A 23,489-nucleotide genomic window follows, 5' to 3' on the forward strand; every position below is an offset into this window, starting at 1 on the left:
TCGCTGTGCAGACAAACACAGGAAATCACAACTCCCTTTGGACACACACACACACACACACACACACACACACACACATTACATTTATTAAATGTTATGTGGTTCAAAAATACGAGCACTACTGATGTCTGCAGATCATTTTTTATAATTTTTTTAAAGCTATGTTGATCAAAAACAGTTTAGATTCTCCTAATATTCTGTGTTTTTTCATCCGCTAGATGGCAGCAGCGGGTTTGTATTGTTGTTACTCTCCAGAGAGATTAATGCTGCTATCGTTTCCATTCGTTTGAGAACAATAACACTCTAAATACCTGCAGCCATTAGATAAAATGGACCTATGCATGAAACACACGTAATGACCTCCAGAACTGACACATTTCAAAATGATTTTTCTTAGAGTTGAAAACACAATACCAATACACGTGGCCTAGTAGTTGTATTAATGTCTGTATGTAGTTCAATTGGATACCATCTCAACAAAATGTAGTTTTCAAATTGAACTGGATGAATTATAAATAATACATACTTTAATAATAAATGCATGTTCTTCTCTCATTTCAAAAAAAAAAAAATGGATGAGTTTACAAAATAAAATACATAAAAAGGAAGCTTTTAAAAAAAGTGAATTTAACTAAACCGTTTTTGCTAAATTAAGTTAATTCAGGTGTGATGTATACGGTAAACAAGCAACTTTGATGTGGAGCTAAGGGGTTCCTTCATCACTTTATTTATAACATTAACCAAGAAACTAACTACAAGGCATAACATGCATATAGAAGTGTAAACAGTATAATAGTTGCCACTGAAATGAAGCAGAAAACCCCTCAGTACTTATTCCTCCACGGCATCTATAAACCAAGACTTTATCATAAAAACGCAATTGTCCACTCATTTGAAGCAAACTTTTTTTTAAAAATTGTATATATATTTTTTAAGATAAAAAAATATAAACTACAGAACACAGGCATATTTTGTTTAATTTGAAGTTTATTGCTGCACATCATTCAATTATTTTGTAAGAAAACATCAGGCGCAGTTAGAGCGTTAAGGCATTTCTTTTAGTGCGTTCACAGCTGCTGCTTTGGGGTTTCTGCAGCCTCGGCAATTCACAGTTGTGATTTTCTTGTTGCTTTAGGCTTGAAAGCTCATTAAAAAAGTTTCAGCATTATGATGACAGTCTTCCACATACAGTAAAAATGGTCCTAAAAGAGAGAAAGATGTCAACGTCACTCTTTTTGGGACGTAAACTTCAGAGGCAGCGTGAACACGTCTCCTCTCGTCTTCACTGGATTTTATTGGCCTTGTCAAAGAGAGCCTTCAGTTGATCCTGGGAGGTGGCCTCCCTCTGCTGCATCATGTCAGCGTGACCTTTGGTGACCCCCCAGCCGTCGGGCGAGGCCATCGAGGGGCAGAGGGGGCGGCCGGAGGCGGGCTTCAGCGTCTCCCAGTAGTCTCGACGGGCCCTGCACAGAGGAACACCTCCTATTTTAAACCAAACTGGAGGTATTTGGAGAGTAAACGTGAGGTTAAAAGAAAGAAGCCAGTCCAGTACCTGGCTCTGACCCAAGGCTTCGTGTGCATCTCCAGACCAGCGCCCCAGTTGCCGTGCTTCTCGGAGCCGGCAGAGAGGAAACCCCTCTCGGTGGCCAGCTCCTCAGCCAGGGCACGGATGTGATAGGGCTCGAAGCCACAGCAGCCCCCGATGTAGCGGATGCCGGCATTGTAGGCCTCCCGGGCGTATTTCTGCATGTCCCACCGGGTCAGGATCCTCGGCTCCAGACCTGTCGGAGGAGACGCAGTAGGACGTTAGTCTGGTTTAGAGCGAGACGTTGAGGAGCAGCAGGTTCCGAGCGAGGACGCGTACCGAAAGGGAACTCGGGCAGATCAATGAAACCCTGGCAGTTGCAGTCAGGAGTGTGGTAAGCCAGCGGCTGGCACATGTAGTGAGCCTTCAGCCCGGCCTTCTCCACTCCCTCCTTCATCATCTTCACAGACTTCACGCAGGTCTCCGGGTCAAAGTGGCAGTTGATGCCCACAATCTGAGCTCCTACGGAGGGGGAACATGCAAACTTTAGAGGAACGAATGACAATCCAGGTGAGAACTATGGCGCATCTATTGTGTTGCCCTCTGGAGCAGTGTGTTATTTAGTCTGCCGTGGTGGTGTGGGTCCACTAGATGGCGCCAAACTCAAATCGCAAATCCTCCACACACTTAAACTGTAGTTTGAAAAGTTGATATATTAGATTGTTTCATCAAAAATCTTCATTGCATATCATTTATAATGGTGAATATTTGCATATTCCATCCTCTTTTAAAACATTGAACAGATCTTTTAATTTTAAACAGATGCACACAGACGTTCAGTATCCCCCGGCGTGATGTAGTTTAGTCTCGTTTAGCCACTTGTTTTTAAAGTAACATAAAAGTTTCAAAATTCCCAAGTGGTTTATTTATCAATTAATTGTATATTGTAGAACGTTAAAATCTCCCCAGCGTGCATTCACCAACAACTTTATTTCAGGCATCTGAACAAAAGAAAAAAACATCTACTTCGAGACGAGCGTTCCAGAAGTGCAAAAACACAACTCATTCCAGCATTTCAGGGCTCATTCCTGTGTTTCAGGGATCATTCCTATATTTCAGGGCTCATTCCTGCAGCACATTGTGCAACACAACGTTTTAAAACTCATTCCTGCAGCAGATGCAGCAACATGTTGTCATACCAGCTTTGACGAGTCTGACGGCACAGTCTCCGGGGCTGACTCCGTTCAGGTCTCCCTCTGGCCCGATGCACAGAGTTGCAGCCACGGGCTTCCCGGTGCTCTTCAGAACCTGCACGGCCCACTCGGCCTCTTCCACGTGCTCAAAGTACTGCGAGCAAAAGCACACGAAGCATAAAGAACATTGAATTACTTTAAATGGGTAGGTTTTTATTCACAATATTAAAAAAGTCACCGTTGGCAGCTAAATATATAAAGATTGAAGCCCCATTTCCTGATGCAGACATTTTTTTAAGCTGCTATATTAATGAGACGTTATGTAAAGCTACTGTGCTGCACCTGCTGGGCAGCAAAGGCCATTCAACAGACCAGCTGGTGAGATATGTCCATCAGGAGTTGGAGACCAATATAAATGTTGCTCTGCAACAGCTGCAGGAGTCCACCGTCAGCCAACAAGTTCTGCACGTCAACTTAAAGAGAGGTCGTGTCTAGTGAGCAGTTTCTTTCTACTGTGGTAATGCAGGTTTAAATACATTCCAACGCAACGACGATCAGTTGCCGTCAATCAGCAGCAACACGTGGCATCGTGGGCATCGCGGCAGTAAATTAATGCAGTTATCGTAGAGCACGGACGTGAAGATGGACATTTACCTTGTGGTGTAACTCTGGCGGATTTAAAAGACTTGATCAGAGTTACCTGTGATGAGTTTACGACGAGGCGTCACTCTTTTCAAAGACACTCAACGGATTGTTATAAACAAAAATGCCATAAAGTTCTCTACAAGGGAGTGTTGTTGTTTTTAATCTTGTGTCGCCCTGGACTTTTTCTACAGTCTGAGAACATTAAACCTGAACAATGAGCAGAGGGGGATTTAATGAAAATGTCCCTGGTTGCATGGTGGGAAGTGTAGGGTCCAGTGTTGGTTTATTTACAGCTTTATGAGAGTGCAATGCTAAAATAAACCGAATTTCCCCAGACTTTTCCTCCCCGTTTCACATTGAACTCACCAACGCAGCTCACCACGTACCTCTGCAAGCAAGAAGTCCACGTTTTTCGTGACGAAGACGTCAATCTGTTTCTTGAAGATGGCCTTGACGTCATCCTCGCTCTTGCAGCTGAGGTACGCGGGGGTCTGAGAGACGCCTCCCGCCACCAGAGCGTCGCCCTCATCGGCCACCTCCCTGGCCAGGTCACACGCGGCCTCGTTGATTTGCTGCCCCTAAAGTTTAAAAGAGGTATGTAAACACTACCGTTCAAAAGTCACCCAGACAATATCGTGTTTTCCATGAAAACTCACTTTTATTCATCAAATGAGTTGCAAAATGAAGAGAAAATATAGTCAAGACATTGATAAGGTTAGAAATAATGATTCTTATTTGAAATATTAATGTTGTAATTCAAAGGAAGGTCCGTTTTACAGCTTCTCTCCAGCTGTGCTAACATAAAATGGGTTTTCTAACCCTCCGTTAGTCTTCTAAGGCGACAACACAATGTACCATTAGAACACTGGAGATGGGCCTCGACACACCTCTGGAGATATTTCATTCAAAACCAGATGTTTCCACCAACAATAGTCATTTACCACATTAACAATATATAGAGTGTATTTCTGATTAATTTAATGTTATTTTCATTGAAAAAAAAGTGCTTTTCTTTGAAAAATAAGGACATTTCTAAGTGGCGCCAACCTTTTGAACGGTAGTGTACATTACAAAACAAAAAGTAAAACCCATGCATGCTGCAGGTAGTAGAGCAGAGCTCTACTCACAGTGAAGCTCTGCGTGTGGCCCCTGTTCTCCAGTTTGTCGTCGCTTGCATAGAACGTGAAGGTCTGCATGACACTGGATCCGGCCCTCAGGAACTCTCTGTGCAGCTGACGCACTGAAACGACAACATGACGTCAGTCACCGTGTGCAGGCTCAGTGAGAGCAACAACAAAAAAAGGAAAGGAAAAAGGAAAAGCAACAACAACAACAACAACAACAACCAGCAGCATTACCTGCTTCTGGGTGCTCGGCTGCGGCCTCGGGGGTCCACGGCCCCGCCTTGACGTAGCCCCTCTTCTCGAGGGCGAAGACGAAGCCTCCGTCCCCGATGACGATCTCTCCTGCATCCAGACGCTCCAAGATGCCCTGAGACAAGTCACACGCAGGATGCACAGAAAAGCACATCAATAAATGTAAGAAAAGGTGTGTTGCACTTCCTTTTTTTTTTTTTAAACAAACAAACAAAAACAAAAAGTGGTTCAACACGATTTCGTGACGCATCCTTTCTGCCCACCTTCTTTGCTCCTGGTGCCATGGTTATCGCAGCAGTGGCCGGCCCTCTCTTCTCGGCTGCAGAGTCCCTCTGAGGTCGGAAGGGTCTCGGCTCAGACGTGCACGCGGCCTTTATAATCCGAGGAGGGCGTGGTGCCTGCAGCTGTCACTCAGGAGGAACCGCCTTCCTCCTGCACGGCTCGTCTGCTTTGCTTTTTTCTTTCTTTTTCCGGGAGGTCTGCACAAGACAAGAAGTTGTTCATGAGACTCTCGTGAAATACATTTATTTGAGGGAAGAACATTTAAAATGTAATTTTTTAATTAGATGAGAACAAGGTGATTATCTGTTTTGACTCGTGCAAACCAAAGTACAGTCAGGTTGTAACTGGTTTGTTTGATACATAATGCAAAACACATAACCTTAAATATGCAGATGTTACAGTGATGAGCATATTTAGATGATGTTCTGAAAGTATAGAACCTTTGTGCTTGCTGATGAAGGTGTTCACGTTATTGGTCAGAAGCCATAATTCTGTGATAAATGCACACACAAAAACAGGAGCATGTGATGCACCAGAAGAAGAAGAAGATTGTGTGCAGGGGTACAAATCTGTTATACCCTGACTGCATGGTACCCTAGTCTCTGGGGAAATGATATGTTAAACTTTCAAATTGGTCGTGAATTCATTATTAGAATAATATTAATGATCTTTTCTTGAGAAAGATCACAATGACCTGGATTCTATCTCTTTCAAGCACAATGATAATGTTTGCATAGATGTCTTGTCTTCGCGCCACGCCACCTGTTGTTAGTTTCATTGCCAGTAATTTAGATATTCACCCATTACGTCACATCTCTTCTGTGTCCAGGGAACAGTTTGGTCGTAACGGCTTGTAAATCCACGTTCCATGCGTAGTGTCCTTTCAAAATAAACTTCACAGGAAGTTTAGGTTAGGCAACACAACTATTTAGTTAGTAGTTAGTTTAGGAAAAGACGTAACACAAACAGGCAGTAAAGGTGGCCTCTCTGTGTCGACCTCCGACCTCCGGCGGGGCTACGTGTGAATCACCTTGTAGCCCCGCCCTAAAGCATACCTTTCTATATCTGTTTGACTCTAAATGGACTATGATTTACTAAAAGAACATCATTAAAATAGAGATTGAGACTATAAACTCATGTTTTCAATGTTTACTGAGGGAATAAATCAAGAGAGAAGTAGAGTCATTTCCCCATAGACTTCTATACAACCAGAGGAGTCGCCCCCTGGTGGCCATGAGAGAGAATGCAGGTTCAAGACACTTCATCATTGGCTCACATTTTCAGAACCGGAAGTTAATTAATACCTGTAAAAATAACTACATTTCCATCAGCCGAGTTGCTTTTGGTGCAAATATTAGCATCCACCCGATTGGGAGTGAGAACGGGTTGAATGTGTTGGTGAACCGTCCCTGGAGTGATGTCGCTAGCGTGGCAAAAAACACGAAAAAAAGTGCAACCTGAACTATGCACCTTACAGGTGAAAACTATTTACAAAATACAAACTAATGCAGACATAGAAAGAGAGGCTTTGCCTTGGGACCAGCTTAAAGCAAACAGTCCAGAGATAATGGCAGCCTCTGGGCCGCATGATGTTGCGTAACTTCACACAGTTAAAGTCTGGTGCACCATGTTTGCCTGAAACACTTACTAACTATTTAACTCCAAGTTCTCTTGTAAATCAACCCAATAGTGTTCGATAAACTGGGCACACGTTCACATAATTTGCAGTCGGTCCATAAATACATTTGCTTCTGCACATCGGTGTTCATGTAAAGCAGCTGTGACGATACACGTCCGGTTCAAACCTGCCGCAGCCGTTCCAGGTGGGTTGGAGGAAGCTGTGTTGCAATAAAAGGCTCAAGGACCTCTGAGAGATCAGTGTACGGTATCGATTAGAGGTCGACTCTGATGAGCGTTCACGTTTTTACACAAGTTACATAAGATGCAGATAACCAGAGCGAAGCCATTCTTGGATAGAGTTGAGTGTTGTTTAGCTGCACTGTTGCTTTAAATGGTTTTATGCAACAATACATGTTTCAGAATTTAAAAGGTTTGAGGATTTTCGCTTGTGTTTTTAATTACGGTTTTAAATGAAATAATAAAGAAAATGTAAATATTTTATAAAAAAGAATTGCCTCAATTATTGGATAAATTGGCATCAGAGGATGAATCTTCATGACTTCATAAATCCTCAGATGTGTATTTGTTTGACAGTGTTGACGTTTGGTTGAACATTATGTTCCCCTCAGGATAAATCACAATTCTTTCTGTGTTGTCATAATTTTTAGTCTAGTGCCATCATCAGGTCAACATTTAAAAGTGGACATATGTCACCGTGATGCCGCATATTAGTTTGTGGACATTTTGAAGCCTCGAATTTGGCCTTTTGGCTGTCGCCATCTTGGCTTTAGTGAACTGAAGTGACCATATTTGGACTGAGGAGGGTTGACTAGAGACACCTGATACCTGTCAATCACCTCGAAGCCCCGCCCCAAAGCATAACAATGCTTTATGGTCAATTTGATTCTATATGCACCATGATTTGTTAAATGAACATCATGCTGTATTGAAGAAAACTTAAAACTAGAGATTGAGACCATAAACTCATGTTTACAATGTTTACTGAGGGAATAAATCAAGAGAGAAGAAGAGTCATTTCTATAGACTTCTATACAACCAGAAGATGGACATTAGAAATAATGCAAGTTGAAGGCACTTCAGCATTGGCTTCACTTGTTGCTGCCTGATAAGTATCTGAACAACGAATGACATTTAAATTCAAGAAAGAAAGAAAGAAATTAAAATCATTCACATATATTCGGATCTCAGTCACCTACATATTGTTGTTTTGGCATTCAAAGTGTTAACCCGCTTGAACGTTGTTCCTGGTAAAGTTTCGGACTTGGTCCTCGACCTGTGGGCGTGCCAACACGCCAGTCAGGGACAGGTTGCAACAGGGATATTTGTTACCACTCAGGGCAGTGAAGGGCTCCAGTGAGAGAGAGGATGGGGGGCTGGTTAGGCTTTAACTTGCATGTATAGTTTAAATACACAAATATCACCTCAGTTATGTCACGTATATTAAACCTAATCAACTTTCATTTGCGGAGAGATTTCGCGGCGTGTGGAGGGGGAGCGCGCCTTCCTTTGAGAACCATCTGCTGCACCTCAAGAAAACAGGCAGAGGAGAGGTGAGACGTTCACGTGCGCGCTGCTGGACATTTTCATTGAACACGTTTGTGATGGATGAGGATACATTACATAGAACCTGCCGTGCGTAAAATGCGCGTAAAGTTGTACACACAGCTTTGCGCAGAAATGTTAAAGCAGTTATGGTGCATCATTTGTATCTTTATTTTATTTGATAAGGTACAGTGCACATTAATTTAAAAATCCTGTAAATGTGCCAAGAGGCTATTTTCCATCTGTAGTTCCGAGAGGCAGATGTCATAAAACAAACCTAAAAACACAAGATTACATAAATACAATGTTTGTACAATATTTACGCTTTCCAAAGAGTGCACAAACAATTAATAGTAAGAATAGTGAATATACTCATACATTCTCAAGTAGCCTACTAACAAGACATGCAACAAGAAGACTCACAAATTCAAAACAGACAAAGCTCATAAACAGACAAAGCTCATAAAATAATGTCGCACATGGTTGTGATAATATGTCCGCTCTGGTTGCAGGTGGCGCGGCATTGTAAACAGACTAGCGAGGGGTGCATGTTGTAAAGCTGCAATGATTCACCTGTAACGTCTCTGTCTTTCTGCAGTGATGCGACCTCAGCTCTCAGAAAGAGGTGGAAGGACACCGCCGACACGGTCATCATCGGCGGGGGATGCGTGGGGGTCAGCGTGGCCTATCACCTGGCCAAAGGTGGCGTGAAGGATGTGGTGCTGCTGGAGAAATCTGACCTGACGGCTGGGTCCACCTGGCACGCTGTAGGTCAAAGTCTATTTACCCAGTGAATGAGAAGGTGGACAGATGTGAATGGTTAAATAAGATGTTTCTTGGATGTGATCTGTGTCACACAGCATGAGCACATTGTCACACATCATAAAATGACACGTTTCCATTTTTGGTTTGCAACTAATTTATTTATGATTTTTCCTCAATACAATGTCATAAAATAGTCACAATAATCACAATTTACTTAGATTTACAGTTTAATTAATCTAGTTACCGTAAAATGTATAGGGCAAAAAACTCAATTTCAAATAATCTGCACATATATTTTTTGGATTAATAGTTTTAAATATCTGACCAAGAGTCCAGAACTACAGAATATTAAATGTAGTGTCATTTACAGTCATTTCAATCCTCATATATATATATATATATATATATATATATATATATATTGATACTATAACTTTTTTAAAATAAAATTACATATTTTACTGTATAAAAAAAAAATTTAAACAGTAACTGAATCGATTATGGAAATAGTTTCAGATAAAAAATGTTTAGATTGACAAATTAATGAATCCTCCCATGTTAGGCTCTGGAATTTGGAAATATTTGGCATTTCTTCTTTAAAAATTACATAATATAAACTTTGACACTTTTGAAACATGGATTCATAAAGGCTCAACTTGGATTGTATTTACAGTATATGACAGGAAATGTTCCTCATAATTAAAAGCTAAATTAATAGAATTCCTCTGAATCATATTCCAGTGGAGAGCATTCTTCCTCGACAGCCTCACTTAGTGAAGATGTTTACAGACATTGATGTTCAACAATTTCACGTAATTTGAGGTCTCGACCCACTTACCGACCCCGCCGCTCATTCCCTTCACTGCGATGCTATTAATACCCGCTCGACATGTCAGACATGGGGAACGTACGCTTATGTTACTCTCTTTATCTCTCGGGGGTCGAGAGCCTATCCCAGCATGCATTTGTGTGAGTGGCAGGGAACTCCTTCTATGAGTTATAGTCAGTTTAATTAAAGTTGCTATGATCAATATATTTACATTTACAACATAATTGTGATTTTTGAAATGTCCCCACTGTGGGACAAATAAAGGAATATCAAATAAAATAAAATCAATAAACAAATGACTAATGACAAAGAGGTCGTGAGGAAGACTTTGCAGCTCTGCGGAGTGTTTCAGCATCTTTAAATCTCATCGTTTTGATTTTAACGTTCACTCACACAGCTCTCGTTAGTGCCGTTAGACCCTAAACCCGTACGCCACGATCACCAAACGACACACAGACAGAGCTAGAGTGACTAGATCAAGAAGACAGGGAAGCATTTAGCTGCTAAGGAGCCAGATATTTGTTTAAGGAGGTGGTGGGGACCAAAAGAGAGGTTTGCAAACATATGAATTAAATATGTTGTCAGTGTTGTGTTCCCAGTCTTTAATCGCTCTGTTAATGCAGCGGTGAGTGCTGTGGATGTGTTTTCACACCCAGGTTTTGTATTCCAGGCTGGTTTGACAACATATTACCACCCAGGCATCAACATCAAAAAAGTCCACTATGACAGCCTTAAATTATACGAGAAGCTGGAGGCTGAAACTGGACAGGTGAGCCGCCTCACTCCTCACTTTGATGCGTCGATGAGCGTTTTTTATCCGAGTGCTCACGTGTCGTTGGTTTTCGTCTTTTCGTCCGCAGGCGGTGGGCTTCCATCAGCCCGGCAGCGTCCGCATCGCCGGAACGGCGGCTCGAGTGGATGAGATGAAGTACCAGATGACGCGCACACACTGGAATTGTACCGAACAGTATGTCATCGGACCGGAGAAAGTCCTGGAACTTTTCCCTCTCCTCGATATAAACAAGGTCTGTACGATCCATGGAAATGTTGGTGGATTTAACACCTCACAAGGAACGTGATTCCAGTGGATTAATGATAGATTGATTTCTGGTGATTCATTCACCATACCACAGTACAACATCTCCTCTAGAAGGCGTTTGAAATTCTGCATTCTCGTCCTCGTCCTGCAGTTAAACATTTGTGCTTGCTTGCTAAGAGTTATTTTAGAGGATAAATACCACTCTCTTATTTGTCTGTTGGAAATATGAAGCGACAGCCAGGCAAAATCAGTGAGGTCACACAAAGGTCAAACTTAGTATTATGATTATGTGTGGACACATTGGCATATTTCTATAAAAAACAGAGTAATCAGTTAAAGATGGGAAAGTCCGTTCGGTCCGTTTGGTAAATAATCTCCAGATTCCTCAACAATTATGGGCCAGATAGCCATGAATTTTGCTATAAATATTCATGATCCCCAGAAGATTATTCACTTTGATTATGAGTGATCTTTAATTTTTGTCTGGCAGCATCATAAGACTGAAATTACCTTTTGTGCACAGGAATTTTCCATAAAATATAGCAGCACCGTCACGGGTCAATTAGCATGAACCCAATAGCACGACTGAGGCAGAACTGCAAACAATGATCTTTACTCAGAGTATCGTCAGAAACAGAACACTAAGAAATATACGGACACAATGTGGACCGCACGAGGGCTTGGGCTGGAAAACACAGGAGAATCTGACAGAGGGCAAATGCAAGTGAGGGGACCTAAGTAGACGGAGACTAACGAGGGAATGTGCAACAGGTGAGACGGGCATGAAGACCAGGTGAAGGGAATGAGGGATTAACGAGGGAGTGATCAGAGGCAGGTGAGAGAACAGGTGAAGGGAGTTAGACTAACGAGATGGGAAGCAGGATCAGGAATGACGTGATAGTTGGTGAAACAGGCCGACAGGATGAATACAACGAATAAAACGAAGGTGTGGAACTAAACTGTTACGAGCACATTCTTGCGTTCATGCTCCTCAGAGGAAGAACCTTTTTAAATGTTCTTCCAGTTTTCCTCTTACATCATCATCAGTCGGCTAAAACGTCAACTTTGCACACACAAAAAACATCATCAAATATTTGGCAGGTCCACGTGCATTTTTTATTATGTTCCCCGGAAGATAATGAGCCCCTTTTCGTTTGTCTGGCACGCCCACAAGAACAAAATCAGTCTTTGTGCCCCAAAATTGTCCAAATCTAATTCTAAAGAGAAGAAGAAGAAGAAGAAGAAGAAGAAGAAGAAGAAGAGGAGGAAGAGGAGGAGGAGAAGAAGAAGAAGAAGAGGAGGAGGAGGAGGAGGAGAAGAAGAAGAAGAAGAAGAAGAAGAAGAAGAAGAAGAAGAAGAAGAAGAAGAAGAAGAAGAAGAAGAAGAGGAGGAGGAGGAGGAGGAGGAGAAGAAGGAGAAGAAGGAGAAGAAGAAGAAGAAGAAGAAGAAGAGGAGGAGGAGGAGGAGGAGGAGAAGGAGAAGAAGAAGAAGAAGAAGAAGAAGAAGAAGGAGGAGGAGAAGAAGAAGAAGAAGAGGAGGAGGAGGAGGAGGGAGGAGGAGGAGGAGAAGGAGAAGAAGGAGAAGAAGAAGAAGAAGAGGAGGAGGAGAAGAAGAAGAAGAAGAAGAAGAAGAAGAAGAAGAAGAAGAAGAAGAAGAGCCCTTTCCATTTTGTATCTTTCATCATTTTCAGGAGGCCAACATGTCGACTCGTATTTAAATCATGAAATATTGGCAGGTTGCCACCACAAAGGCAAATGGCCAACAGGCCAACATGTAAATTGGAGTCTCTCTCTCTCTGTCCAGGTGTTGGCAGGCCTGTACACCCCAGGAGACGGCCACATTGACCCTTACTCCCTGACTATGGCCCTGGCAGCCGGTGCTCGCATGTACGGAGCCCAGATCTACAACCCGGCCCCGGTCACCGGCCTCACCCCGACCGCTGACGGCAAGTGGGACGTCCAGACTCCTCACGGGACCATCCGCGCCAATCGCATCGTCAACGCAACAGGTTTGTACCTCACGATCGATTTAGAGACGACATGTTGATGGATTCTGCTTTTGCTGTTTTCGGGCCTTGAATTTCTCTTTCGCGTCAAAGTCTGCTTTAGTTACAATATGTTTCATATAAATGCAACAACGTGAGGCTCATATATACGACAGTTCATACACTAAGCTTTGGTCTATGCATTACATTTAGTATATACACTTTCTATGTGTGAACAAAAATTCGAATTTTACATGGATGTCCTTTTTATCTTCGCATTGGTGATGTTTTGATCGCCGTGTATTTGTATTCATGCGTGCGTGTTATTCGCATAAATCAAAAAGTATTAAACCGAATCGCATGAGATTTGGTGGGATGATTGGTTATTATCCGGGGACCATTTGATTAGATTTTGGGATCGATCGGGTCAAAGGTCAAGGTCAAGGTCATGAAAAGGTCAACATCTTTTTACCAATTTCTATCCAATTGGCATGCAACTAATGCCAAAATGTTCATAATTCAATGCCCAATCTTGTGATATGCGAAGGTATGCGCTCTACCGAGTGCCCATTCTAGTTTATTTTCTTTGAACGCATTGAAAAATGGAAAAGTATGACGATAAAATGTAACACGGGTGAGAATATCTGCCGATAAAGACACAAAGCAGAACCATCCCGTAGTCGCCGCTCTACGTTATCTGTGGACGCTGTTCAGCAGGAGACCTTTGCCCACACAGACCACTGCTCGCCGAGATCAGAGTGTTTAGACTTTGGCTTGAACCGGGTCATACCAGTTCTGGGGGGATTGTGTTGGCAAGGACTCCTTTCATCCCAGCTGCTGTTGTTTGTTTATCCGGAATGTGCTTCAGTAGAAGAGATATAATATATATATATATATATATATTCAAACTTCAGAGCAGTCTGGAAAGCAGCTCCACTTGTACTCCCTCCTACCAGTTAGACATTAGAGACCCTAAATTAAGGTCAAAGGTCGCCTAGAATGTGACCCCATAGGATCAGTTTCAACAGGTCAGCCTTGTTTTGACCTTTTGAGTGAAGAGGACAGCGACACTTTTCAAACCTGCAAACTGGAAAGTGTTCTCGATAATAGGCGTAAACACTAGACGTTGATGTTGCAACACTGTTGATTATATAACTTTTTTGCAGGCTTGCAAACTAGATTTCACACTCTCTGTTACAAGTTACAGCTGATTTGTTATGTGTATTTTTTTTTAATTGAATTGTAATTTGTGCCCTCACAACATTTCCACATTGTATTCATCCTGCGACCTTCTGACCTGATTATGATACGTTTATATTCATGAATGGAGAAACAAACCGAGTGCAGCAGCTGATGTGGACACAGCAGGACTGGTTTCAAAGGTTGTTTTATTTTGGCGAGCTTGTTGACTCCGTTCCTCGCTCTTCTCCTGGGGAACCCAGTGAATCGTCTGGTAAACACGGCCCTCTTGCATAAATCGCCCGAGACCTTATCTGGATGTTGTGTGCATGCCTCTTTAAAATATGTGAGTTAAATTAGCTTTAAAGACCGAAACTGTATTTGTACTGGCCTGTCAACATGTTTATTTCTGCTGTAAAGTTGGACATTTTAACATGGAGGTCTACGGGGATCGACTCGCTTTCTGACGCCTCAATTGGCCATTTGAGGAACTTCAGGTTTTGGCACATCTCACTTTCTCAGCAACAGAGGTTGCCACTTGTTCACGGCACAGCATATTGGTTGTGTTGGGCTGTTGATATAAGAACCAGCTGGTGAACAGAGGGGAACATTTAGCAGCCGAGGAGACAGACGGCTGTAACATTCAGTGTGTGTGTGTGTGTGCCCTGGAGACACCTGTTGTATCAGGAACCACCACATAGGAGGTTTTGAGTACTTTGCCAGGTGTTATGTGGATATATTTTGTCCCAGAGACAAAGTCACAACCATGTGAGATGTACGAAGATGAGTGTGGTCCAAGGAAGGGCTTCTGGAAGTCGGGGGCTAGGAAATAGGAAAGGGGACATTTTATGCCCCTGGCCCGATCTTTGCAGAGCGGCATAACATGCAAGACGGTCTCTCGTTCCCTTTGCGTCTGCTGGATGAGATGCTGAGAAGTTGCAGTTCCATAACGTACATGACCGTAACCCCTGAGGCTGAGTGCTGCTGTGACACTATGATGTCCTGGGTCCTCACACACAGCTCTGGTGTCTTTTAGAAAATGTGAAATATTGGCAGTTTGTCGTCGTCAATGCAGCAGAATGTGACGGTTTGAGCTGATCAGGTGTGTACACGCTGCACATTTAACTACACACATGCATCACTCAGTTGTGTTTTTAGAAATGCCAGGATGTTAAAACAGGAGATCCTGTATTTGATTACAAGAATTCCTTCTCTTCAAATAGCTTTAATTCCTCGCCGCTGTTTTCTTTGTCGTTATTGGTCCGTCTGTTTTTCGCCGCCCGGTGTTGATTTTTTGTTAATTGTTGTGTTTGTGCTCTCAATGTTTGCACTTTACATTTCTCAACCTTAAAGTCACACAATGCTGCATCAGCCCAGTCTTGTTACAATAAAAACATTCTTAATATAGGGTCAGTTCACCTAAATTACAAAATAAAAGCATCCAAAAAAAGAAGAAGGTTTTTCTTTTTCTTTTGTGATGTTATTTTTGTGTCGTTTCGGTGATGAAACTTAAATCACACCAGCTAGTAAATCTCATTCTATAATCAACTTGTAGCCCCGCCCTAAAGCAGACCCTGCTTTATGGTCTGTTTGCCTCTAAAAGAACATCATTTACTAAATGATGACATCATGCCGTATTGAAGAAGACCTGAAACTAGATATTGAGACATGAACTCATGTTTACAATGTTTACTGAGGGAATAAGTCGAGTCATTTTCTCATAGACTTCTACAGGATTTGCCTAAATAGGAAATATTTTAATTGAATTTAATTGATCATTCGTTCTCACTAATTCAAATGCTGCCCGCAAAGTGGAGCCGACTTAATATTGTAACTTGATTTTACCCCATCCCTGTTTTTAATTTTTTTAACTTTTTTTTAAGGTTTCTGGGCCCGGGAGGTGGGCAAGATGATTGGATTCGAACACCCCACCATCCCGGTGCACCACCAGTATGTCGTGACGGCAACGGTTCCAGAGGTCAAGGCTCTGAAGAAGGAGCTGGCCGTCATCCGGGACCTGGAGGCCTCCTACTACATGCGCCAGGAAAGGGACGGCCTGCTGTTCGGCCCGTACGAAAAGATGGAGAAGATGGTGCTGCAGGACTCCTGGGTCAGAGACGGCGTGCCCGCAGGTCGGTCCGCCACGCAAAACACATTTAGTCTTTTTCATGTTTGATTTCTTTTAGCTCACTTCCTGTGTGGCTGCTGCAGGTTTCGGGAAGGAGCTGTTTGAGTCGGACCTGGACCGGATAATGGAGCATGTCGAGATGGCCATGGAGATGGTCCCCGTGCTGAAGGAGGCTGACATCATCAACACGGTGTCTGGACCGATCACGTACACCCCTGACCTGCTGCCCATGGTCGGGCCGCACCAAGGAGTTCGCAACTACTGGACGGCCATTGGCTTCGGGTGTGTGTTGGGGCCGGAGACTGGGGAGCAGATGAGGGCAGATTCGTGACGCTCAAAGCTTTGGACTGATTTCAGGTATGGAGTCATCCACGCCGGCGGGATCGGCAAGTTCCTGAGCGACTGGATCAGGAATGGGGAGCCCCCCTACGACCTGATCGAATGCGACCCCAACCGCTACGGCAGATGGTCGGACGTGTCTTTCCTGTGCGCCAAAGCTCGGGAATCGTACGGCTTCAACAATGTGGGTAAGAAGAAGACGATCACACACTCATCGGGCGGAAAAAAACCTTCTCTTTTAACCGTCGCCGAACGGTAACACCCTCCCGCCTCTTGTCGGCCTCGCCAGTCGGTTACCCGAAGGAGGAGCGATTCGCCGGTCGACCGACCAAACGGAAAAGTGGCGTTTACGGGCTGCTGAAGGACAAAGCTTCCATGGGCTTTCACTCCGGATGGGAACAACCGCACTGGTTCTACAAACCTGGGGATGACGTTGAATACAAGTAAGGCATCGAGACGCTGTTCTAAAATATGACTTTCATGTACTTGTTCCTTAACCCTCCTGTTACCTTTAGGGTCAATTTGACCCCATTCAATGTTTAACGTCGGTGTTCTTTGGGGTCAATTTGACCCCAGGCTGTTTTTCACTGTGTCAAACATATAAGAAATATCAACTTTTTTATATATTTAAAGGGCTATTTAGGTAGTCAACAAACAAACATAAAGTACCTCACACTTAAACTTGGGAAACAATATTCATTGTAATAATTTTCTGGAGGTTTTAATTGCTGGGGTCAAATTGACCCCGAGGGTAAAATATGTTAGTAAATGTAAATCTAACAGGAGGGTTAAAAATAGCTCAAATTGTTTTTTTTAGGCACACTTATTGGTAAAGACTTGGATATCTCAGCAACTGTTGGATGTATTGACATGAAACTGTATGCGGACATTGGTGGTTTTTAGAGGATGAATATCGCAAATTAGTGTCGTGATCCTGTGACTTTTCCTCGGGAGACACCATCATGTCAAAAATGACGCTCAACCAAGATGGTGAACTTTATATTTTTATTTATATTTATACCTAAACACAGTGTACATGCTGCAGTTAGCTCTCAGTGCAGCCTCACAGGGCCACTGACATGCCCGTTGACTCAATATACTATCCAAGTCAACGGGAAATAGCTTCAACTCTGTTCATTCATGATACTTCCACATTAATTTTTTTGCATTCTTCAATGTAGCCCTTAAGAACAGAGGTTTGTATTCATTATAGAGAACGATTATAACGAGATTTCCGTGCTGCATTCAGGCCCAGTTTCCGACGCACGAACTGGTTCGGACCGGTTGGCAGGGAGTGCAAGCTGGTGATGGAGAAGGTGGGAGTGATCGACCTGACGCCCTTCGGAAAGTTCCTGGTGAAGGGGAAGGACTCGCACAAGCTGCTGGACCGCCTGTTCGCCAACACCCTGCCCAAGGTACGGCGCTTTGCTCACACCAGGTGGAATGTTGGACGTCCTCTCTCTCTCTCTCATCTTCCTCATCATCCTCTTGGTGTTCAGGTGGGCCTCACGAACATCAGCCACATGTTGACACCCACGGGGAAAGTCTTTGCCGAGGTCACCATCACCCAGCTGTCACCGGGGGAGTTCCTGCTCATCACGGGCGCGGGGTCAGAGGGACATGACCTCAGGTGAAACTGTGCTTCAACAGTATAGCTGAATGGATTTTTTATCCTGCCTAAATATTGACGCAAGCAGAACATAAGAAGGTTATAGATTATATAATGGGATGTTTTCATAATAGCCAAATATGGTCAATACCGCTAATATCAAAGGTGACGGTGACCAACATGTTGAACTCGAGGTTTAAAAACCGCAGTTCACAAACCAGTGAGTGACGTCACGATGACTAGGTCCACCTCTTATAGACAGTCTACGCTCTAAACACTACGATACCCATGAGCGTCGGCCACCGTTGCCACAGAGAATCTACAAGATATATTTTCCAGATATTTTCTAACTCTGAATTGCCTATTATTTAGAAATAAATTAATGAAGCATTTACTTCCACCAGAGATGCCCTGAAATAGGAATTCATTTATTGTTATATTCTTAAAAGATGCCGCCAGTGCATTTTCTTTGAATGAAAAAGAGTAGTTTAAAAAAAACGTGTAATATAAGACGAGCTCCTTCCACTTTGCAACTTGTAGTTTTAGTACTTCTGATGTTTTTACACTCATGCATCTCAGCAGGATGGCCCAATAAACAAAGGCCACCTGCACAAACCCTGACACACACACTCACACACTTTCGTACAAGAGTAGACTAAAAATATTCATTTAGCAGAGTACACAATGTGGGTTCTCACTCCCTGGCCAGAGCTGCTCCCCAAACTGTGCTGAAGAAAACTCTCTGACAGTCTGTTTTATACGGCAGAAACCTAAAACCTCAGAGCAGCTGTCAACACGACTCCCCTCCATTTGCTCCAATCAGCAGGCAGTGCGTTCAAACTGTCTCTAACACAAGAGAGGGAAGGACAGGTTGTAGTGCTCCGTAGCGCCCTCTACTGGTGAAGACGACGGATTAAGAGTTCAACCAGTTCACGTCAGCCACGTGGCTGAGATGTGACGGTATATGAAATACTCAGTGGAAGATACATGTTTTTATAGTCACGTTTACATTCAGTGTTACTCCCTTTGAGGTCTATTTGTACAGCGTAATATTTTTTAAAGAAACAGTGTGTGAAATTTAGAAACGTCTACAATTTCTTTATTGTTTTTTTTCTTCTTCTTTGCGTATTTTAACTTTCTCCAGGTGGATAGAGGCAGAAGCTGAAGACGGAGGGTATGACGTGGACATCAAGAATGTGACGGAGGATATGGGCGTGCTGGGCATCGCGGGGCCAAACTCGCGGAAAGTTCTTCAGAAGCTGACGGAGGAGGATCTGAGTGACGCCGGGTTCAAGTTTCTACACTGCAAGGTCATCCAGTTGGCCGGCGTTCCCGTCCGGGCCATCAGGATCTCCTACACAGGTGCTGCACACGTTGTGAAGTACTTCCTGTTTGCTTTAACCCTCCTGTTACCTTAGGGTCAATTTGACCCCATTCAATGTTTAATGTCGGTGTTCTTTGGGGTCAATTTGACCCCAGTTTGTTTTTCACTGTGTCAAACATATAAGAAATATCAACTTTTTTATATATTTAAAGTAGGGCTGTGAAACGATAAAAAATTTTAATCGGGTTAATCACAGGTTTTTGTGGATTAATCATGATTAATCACATATTACCGATATTCTCGGTATATTTTGTGAGAACATAGAGATTTATGACAAAAGACAGATATATACATTTATACATTCTTCTATACAATGGTGCTGCAACTCAGCAGTTATTTAGCAGTTTTCTTCAATATGGAACATTAATACATCTTCATCCTAAACAGAATGTTTAACCCTCCTGTTACCTTTCGGGTCAATTTGACCCCATTCAATGTTTAATGTCGGTGTTCTTTGGGGTCAATTTGACCCCAGGCTGTTTTCACTGTGTCAAACATATAAGAAATATCAACTTTTTTATTTATTTAAAGGGCTATTTAGGTAGTCAACAAACAAACATAAAGTACCTCACACTTAAACTTGGGAAGCAATATTAATTCTAATAATTTTCTGGAGGTTTTAATTGCTGGGGTCAAATTGACCCCGAGGGTAAAATATGTTAGTAAATGTAAAGGTAACAGGAGGGTTAAACAGAACATGTTTCTCTTGTTTGTCAACCATTAACTCCACCATGATACAATCTAAAGGCCTCTAGTCTTCCTCTAGCAGCTGCTGAGGCAAACTGACTGTGTGGGTTTTCTTCATGAACTGGGCCGTGATGAAAGGGACGGCGGGGACACCGCTGCAAAGCTGAAACCTCACCGGCCCGGACAGGTGGACAGATTGACAAGTTACTTTTTTTTTGCTCGGTTCCGATGCGCGCGCACGGAGCTCTGTGGCGCGCGAGACGGAGATCGATAAGTGTTAACGCAACGCGAAGAGACAGAAATGACATGCTGCTGTGGAGATACGATCAACAACAGACGTTTAGTTTGATAAAAGAACAAAGACGTGCTCTAGAGAACATGTCAGGGGGCGGGCCAATCTCTTTAATGTCATGCGATCTACCAACACTACGCCGCGATCGACTGGCAGGTCGCGATCGACGTGTTGAGACCCTGATCTACAGGAAGTAAAAGTCGTAACAAGGTTTCCGGAGGTGAACCTGCGGAAGGATCATTACCGATGAACAGACCGTCTGCATGAGAGCGGACAGAGTTCAGATTGAAGTGGTGTATTGGAAGCTCATTTTGCAAGTGACTTTTTTTTCGTCCCGACGACCAACAACAGACGGATTGGAAGCTCATTCTGCGCATGCGTTAAATGCGTTTACAAAAATAACTAGTTAAACCTGTAATTGAATTAACTGAGTTAACGCGTTATTTTTCACAGCACTAATTTAAAGGGCTATTTAGGTAGTCAACAAACAAACATAAAGTACCTCACACTTAAACTTGGAAAACAATATTAATTCTAATAATTTTCTGGAGGTTTTAATTGCTGGGGTCAAATTGACCCAGAGGGTAAAATATGTTAGTAAATGTAAAGGTAACAGGAGGGTTAAAGAGTCCTTTTTATTGGTGTTTTCAAAACAAATACAATATTTTACCAGAGGAGCAAAATAAAATAACAATTTCTCTTGACTCCAGGGGAATTGTCTGTAATATAGTTCACATATATACACACACACATTGCAGCGTCCTTGTCCCACCATACCTGCATCAGTCTCCTATTATCACCTTGATCTCCATAAGTGATGTAATTATTTTAAAACTAGAGAGAATAAGGCAAATAGACAAATCATCAAATTTACCTTGGAAACCAATTACTAGTGCATTTTTTATTGTTGTGTAGCTGAAAAAAAATAAGTCGAGTAATTTCTTAACTGCTTAAAAAATCAATTGTTTTAGTATTTTTGCAAACAAAACCTGTCAAACGTTTAAAAGAATTCTGCTTTTCCTTTTTTTAATAATGTTCGTAGCTTTGGCTTTCGGACTCTGATTAGTATTCTTACTTGTATACAGTTCTGTAATAGGTCTGCTAAAAGAATAAATGCTTAGTTTTTATCATTTCAATTTAAGTTCACTAAATACTGATAAACTCTTCTTCTAAACTACACAAACTAAAGTCTGCTGAAGGCCTCTGGCCAGTAGACGGCCGTGCAAATGACACTTTTTAGCACTGACACACTGGTCAGTGACACTAAACGTGCGTGTGTGTGTGTGTGTGTGTTTATGTGTTTAGGTGAGCTCGGGTGGGAGATGTACATCGAGCAGAAAAACATGGCGACTGTGTACGAGGCCATGATGAAAGCAGGAAAAGACGAGGGCATCGACAATTTCGGCACCTACGCCATGTCCTCCCTCAGACTGGAAAAGGGCTTCAGAGGCTGGGGAGCCGAGGTGCGCACACACAACACACACACACACACACACACACACACATATTATATAACATGTTAATCATTGAACTTTAAAGGTGCAGTTGTATATATTTTGTTCACTTTAAAAGAGCTAGGCTAGCTGTTTCCAGTCTTTATGCTAAGCTAAGCTAACTGGCTGTAGCTTCATATTCATGTCGATTTTTACAGATGAACTGTGACACAAATCCACTGGAGGCTGGATTGGATTATTTCATCAAAATGAACAAGGTAACCGTCCATCGGAAATCTAGTTTCATAATTTATTTCCTCTATAACCCAAATAAATTGTGAATAGCCTAACACTGTTTTCTGTTCTCCAGCCTGCTGACTTTATTGGCAAAGCGGCCATTCAGGAGATCAAAGCCAAGGGCCTGAAGAGGAAGCTGTCCTACATCTCGCTGGACACGGATGACATCGACCCCGAAGGCAACGAGACCATCTGGCTCAACGGCAAGGTCGGCAACGGCGAAAGCGGTCCAGTGGGAAAGCTTCACGTGGTCATTCTGTGGTCATTTTCTCACACAAGCCGATGTCCCCCCCCCCCCTCCCCGCCAGGTGGTCGGCAACACAACGTCCGGCGCCTACAGCTACAGCAGCCAGCAGAGCCTGGCGTTCGCCTACCTGCCCGTGGAGCTGTGCTCGGTGGGCCAGAAGCTGGAGGTGGAGCTGATGGGGAGGAAATACCGCGCCATGGTCATCCAGGAGCCCCTGGCCCTCACCGAGCCCACGCGGACCCGGCTGCAGAAGAAGGCAAAGGGAAAAGCATAAGCCGTCCTCGATCAGTTCCTCCCCAGCTAATGAAGAACGAGTTTATTGCGACGTATTAACGAGAGTCTTATATATCCGTGGCCGACTGTTTGTGGACAGTTCAGGGGTGGAAAGAAACTCTGTCTTCCTGTTTTGTCTCTTCCCGGGGGCGATGTTGAAAACCCATTGCGAGTGTGCTTCACGAATACAGGGAAATAAAAATGTTTAATTTTCCTGCATCAAAATGTCTAAAAGTAGTGAGTAATTTCCTTTTTTTAAATTTTTTTATTTTTATGAATGGAAATGTTTTATAGTTCAAACGTTTTGTGAAGGATGCTTGATTCTTGAGATTTCAACTGGAGGGGTTGAATAAAAAGAACATGTTTGAAGAATCGCATTTAGCACTAAATGTGACAAAGTGTATAAACACTAATAACCACGAGAAACAGAAGGCTCGTCCACTTGTACAAACATTGTTTTATAAATCTGTTATTTTTTACGAATATGTAATTCAATTGGTTTATATTAATACCTTGATAATTAAATCAAAAGCACCTCACTGTCTTATATAAGGTGTGTTGTGTCTTAACTCCTTTCCCTCTTTTTGTGTGTAAGTCTTCATTCAGACTTAAAACATGAATAATTTATGTTATACAATAAAATCATTTTTACTTTAAAATGCTTGTATTGCCTAATGTACCAGACTGAATAGCATTAATAGTAAGACCACTTGTGTAAAGTTACATCCATGCAACAGCGGCCCCTGCTTGTGTACTACAGTATAGTTTATAGTGTTTGTAATGTATACCAAGAGGTCCAG

At 42.7% G+C, this 23,489-nt stretch overlaps 2 protein-coding genes across 2 annotated transcripts; one reads left to right on the forward strand and one right to left on the reverse strand.

The window, feature by feature from the left end:
* Positions 1-967: 967 nt before the first annotated feature.
* On the reverse strand, positions 968-5,109 carry bhmt (betaine-homocysteine methyltransferase). The gene is made up of 8 exons (XM_056432758.1): positions 5,003-5,109; positions 4,722-4,854; positions 4,491-4,603; positions 3,750-3,941; positions 2,725-2,872; positions 1,865-2,047; positions 1,553-1,781; positions 968-1,463 (listed from the first exon to the last, which is right to left on the reverse strand). Exons 1-8 carry the CDS (start codon positions 5,021-5,023, stop codon positions 1,283-1,285), a joined length of 1,200 nt encoding a protein of 399 aa, XP_056288733.1. The 5' UTR covers positions 5,024-5,109; the 3' UTR covers positions 968-1,282.
* A 2,908-nt stretch (positions 5,110-8,017) lies between these two features.
* On the forward strand, positions 8,018-23,348 carry dmgdh (dimethylglycine dehydrogenase). The gene is made up of 16 exons (XM_056432757.1): positions 8,018-8,212; positions 8,803-8,971; positions 10,469-10,567; positions 10,659-10,823; positions 12,641-12,845; positions 15,884-16,132; positions 16,212-16,410; positions 16,486-16,655; positions 16,757-16,910; positions 17,717-17,882; positions 17,967-18,097; positions 19,221-19,438; positions 21,745-21,902; positions 22,091-22,150; positions 22,243-22,377; positions 22,478-23,348. Exons 1-16 carry the CDS (start codon positions 8,091-8,093, stop codon positions 22,688-22,690), a joined length of 2,613 nt encoding a protein of 870 aa, XP_056288732.1. The 5' UTR covers positions 8,018-8,090; the 3' UTR covers positions 22,691-23,348.
* Positions 23,349-23,489: the final 141 nt, after the last annotated feature.

The sequence above is a fragment of the Pseudoliparis swirei genome, chromosome 15 (genome assembly GCF_029220125.1).
Source record: "Pseudoliparis swirei isolate HS2019 ecotype Mariana Trench chromosome 15, NWPU_hadal_v1, whole genome shotgun sequence".
NCBI classification, from domain to species: Eukaryota; Metazoa; Chordata; class Actinopteri; order Perciformes; family Liparidae; genus Pseudoliparis; species Pseudoliparis swirei.